This window comes from Plasmodium relictum (genome assembly GCF_900005765.1).
Source record: "Plasmodium relictum strain SGS1 genome assembly, contig: PRELSG_00_v1_146, whole genome shotgun sequence".
Taxonomy (NCBI): domain Eukaryota; phylum Apicomplexa; class Aconoidasida; order Haemosporida; family Plasmodiidae; genus Plasmodium; species Plasmodium relictum.
In genome coordinates, this window is record NW_021628826.1 from 1 (window position 1) to 3,404 (window position 3,404).

Here is a 3,404-nt window from a genome sequence, read left to right on the forward strand (position 1 = left end):
TAACTTCAATTAAATATTATGCATCATAAGAAAACAGTATATATATATATATACTGTTTTCTTATGATGCATAATATTTAATTGAAGTTAAATTTTACTGCATCTATTAATAAACCTATTAACAGTTATAAATGAGTTTTTATTTACAAAGAATTAATATCTTCTTTTAATTAAAAACATACAAATAATTTATAACAATTTATTAAGTCAAAATTTATGATATTCAATGTTATTTCAAAAATATACATTGAATAATACATAAACATTTCTCTTATCTCTTAAGTTTTTAATAAGTTAACATTTCTTTCTTTTAATTTTTATTTACACTAAAAATTAAAACATAACATAACATTTATCAAAAACTCTTCCAAAAAAAAAAAATATTTAATTTTTTTTTTTTTTTTTAAATTACAAAGATGTATATATATATAAATAAACAAACAAAAAAAAAATAACTTTATTTTTTTTTTTTTTTATATATATAGGACTAGCGTCAGTGCATGGCTAACTTGTACGTATACAACTAGCAACTAGCTTAGCATGCTACAAAAGGTTAATAATACCTTTTATTAACCAAATACTTATAAATTATTAAATAATTAAACACCTTATTATCTTTATGGAACTTCACTAAAAAGTAAAAGCATAAACAAACAAATTAATAAAGAGCATGTATAACTAAGTATACGTTTATATATATATTCGTTTTTATTATATATATATATATAGTTTTCTTATAATGCATAATATTTAATCTGAGTTAAATTTTACTGCATCTTTTAATAGACCCATTAATTGTTATAAATGAGTTTTTATTTACAAAGAATTACTTTTTCTTTTAATTAAAAACATACAGATAAACTATAATAATTAATAAAGTCAAGACTTTATATTATTCAATGTTATTTCAAAAATATACATTGAATATAACATAAACATTATCCTTTTATCTCTTAAGTTTTAATAAGTAAAAATTAATTCTTTATTTAATTTTTAAAACACAAACGTCAACAACATCACAAAAAAATAAATTAATTTTAATTTATATTTTTTATTTTTAATTAAGAAGATGTATATAAATAAAAATAAACAAACAAAAAAAATAACTTTATATTTTTTTTTTTAACTAGAGTCAGTGCATGGCTAACTTGTGCATACACGACTAGTAAACTAGCTTAGTGTACTACAAAAGGTTAATAACATATTTTATTAGCCAATAATAGAGAAACCTTCATAATTTTGTAAAGAATTGATAAGAATATTTGAAATATTTCTTTTCTGAAAATTTAATGTTTTTACTTTTGAACAATCGCTTTGAAAGTCATCATAATATTTATTTTCCATATTTATATCCTTTTTATATATTTCACCAATATCACCAATTTTTTTAACTAATGTCTTTAAGTAATTTCTAACTTTTTTTTCATATATGTTTTCCTTCATACTTATTTGTACTATTTCATAATTCAAAAAAGTGCTAATTTCTTCTGAAACTTTTTATTGGAACATGTATATTTTGACATTTTTTGTTTATATTCATTTATAACATTTGAATATACAAAATTTTATTTGTTTACTCATATATTGTTAGGGAATACCTTATAAGTACATCTTAAAGTACAAAACTTACCATGTATCTTAGGGTATTGGTCAATGAATAAACTCATTTCCCTTAATTAATGTACAGTTTGGAGTTTATTTTAATTAAATTTATATTTATATATATGTTCGTAGTTAATTTCATAGTACTAAACAATTATTTATAACTTAAATAATTATTCCTTTATATAGTACACTACATGCAATAAGTTAAGCTACTAGAACCTTGACCAACCTAGTGTGTCACATTACTATTTTTTTTTGACACATTTTGGTTATTATTATATTATATCTTCTTTTTTTTTATTTTTTTTTATTTTTTACAAAAAAAAAAAAATTTTATTATTATTTTTTTTTTTGTAGAATGAATTCTTATGGAGAAAGATTGAAAAAGAAAAGGATAGAAAGTGGATTTGCTTTTATTTTATTTAACTTTTATGGACTTTTATTTTTCTTAAAGTGATTTAATTAATTTTGTATTATAAAAATAGAATCTATAATACAAAATTATAAAAGAGTCCTAAAACTTGCTTTTGTTAATTTGGATATTCATTACTTTTATCCAAGTCTTTGAATGTCCAATTAATAAATCAGATATAGACTATCATGCAAACTATTGCGTTTTTCTTTGCATATTCTTATATGCAAACTTGCAGTTTATTGATACTCGTGTGTGTCTGATTTGAATTTTAGATATTCTGATTTATATTTATTGTTTCATTATTCTTTTTGAGAAAGCGTCATTTAAAGGTTATAGAAGAATGGAATAAAGAAAGCTGATTTGTAGAGGTGCTAAATGATTATGAAAAAGAAGAGGATAAGGAATTACAAGCAAAAGAAATAAAAAATTCGTCGGAGAAAATTAAAAAAGATGAAAGAACAATAGATGGCGTAAAAGAACAACTGGATGAAACAAAGAAAAAAAAGTTGATATATAGACTATGGATAGAAATACATATTATAATAATGGAAGAGTGTAAGAAAGATGAATTGGAATTAATAAGGAATGAGTATCTTAAGTTATACATAGAGGAATAGAAAAAAAAAGGAGAGTTATATGAAAAAAAAATAGAGAAACGAAAAAGGGTTGACATAGACGAGAAACAGAAATAGAATATTCTGATAAATATGGAAAAAAAAGAGAAAAAAGGAATGAATGATTTAGATAAAAATAAAAAATGGAATATTTGGAAAAAAGAAGAAATGAAAGATATGAAATAAATTAGAGTATTAGAAATAAAGAACAATATGAAAGGAGAAATTGGAATTCAAGAATTAGAACAAAATATTCTATGGAATTGATTAATAAAATATGTTATTAACCTTTTGTAATACACTAAGCTAGTTTACTACTCGTGTACGTACAAATTAGCCATGCACTAACTCTAGTTAATAAAAAAAATAAAATAAAATAAAATAAAATAAAGCTATTTCTTTTGTTTGTTTAATTAAAAATATATACATATTTGTAATTAAAAAAAAAATAATTAATAAATAATTTTTTTTTTTTGGTGTGAAGATTAATTTTTTTTTGTTATGTTTTTGACTTTTGTGTTTTAAAAAATTAAATAAGAATTAATGTTTACTTATTAAAACTTAAGAGATAAAAGAATTATGTTTATGTATTATTCAATGTATATTTTGAAATAACATTGAATAAAATAAAGTTTTGACTATATTAATTGTTATAGTTTGTCTGTATGTTTTTAATTAAAAGAATAAATAATTCTTTGTAAATAAAAACTCATTTATAACAATTAATAGGTCTATTAAAAGATGCGATAAAATTTAACTCAAATTAAATA

General features: G+C 20.0%; 1 pseudogene across 1 annotated transcript; it reads left to right on the plus strand.

Moving 5' to 3' along the window:
- The first annotated feature begins 1,963 nt into the window (after window positions 1-1,963).
- Window positions 1,964-2,637, plus strand: PRELSG_0014800 (annotated as a pseudogene). The gene is made up of 3 exons: window positions 1,964-2,006; window positions 2,167-2,274; window positions 2,387-2,637. Coding segments are annotated over exons 1-3 (402 nt in total).
- The last annotated feature ends 767 nt before the right edge of the window (window positions 2,638-3,404 follow it).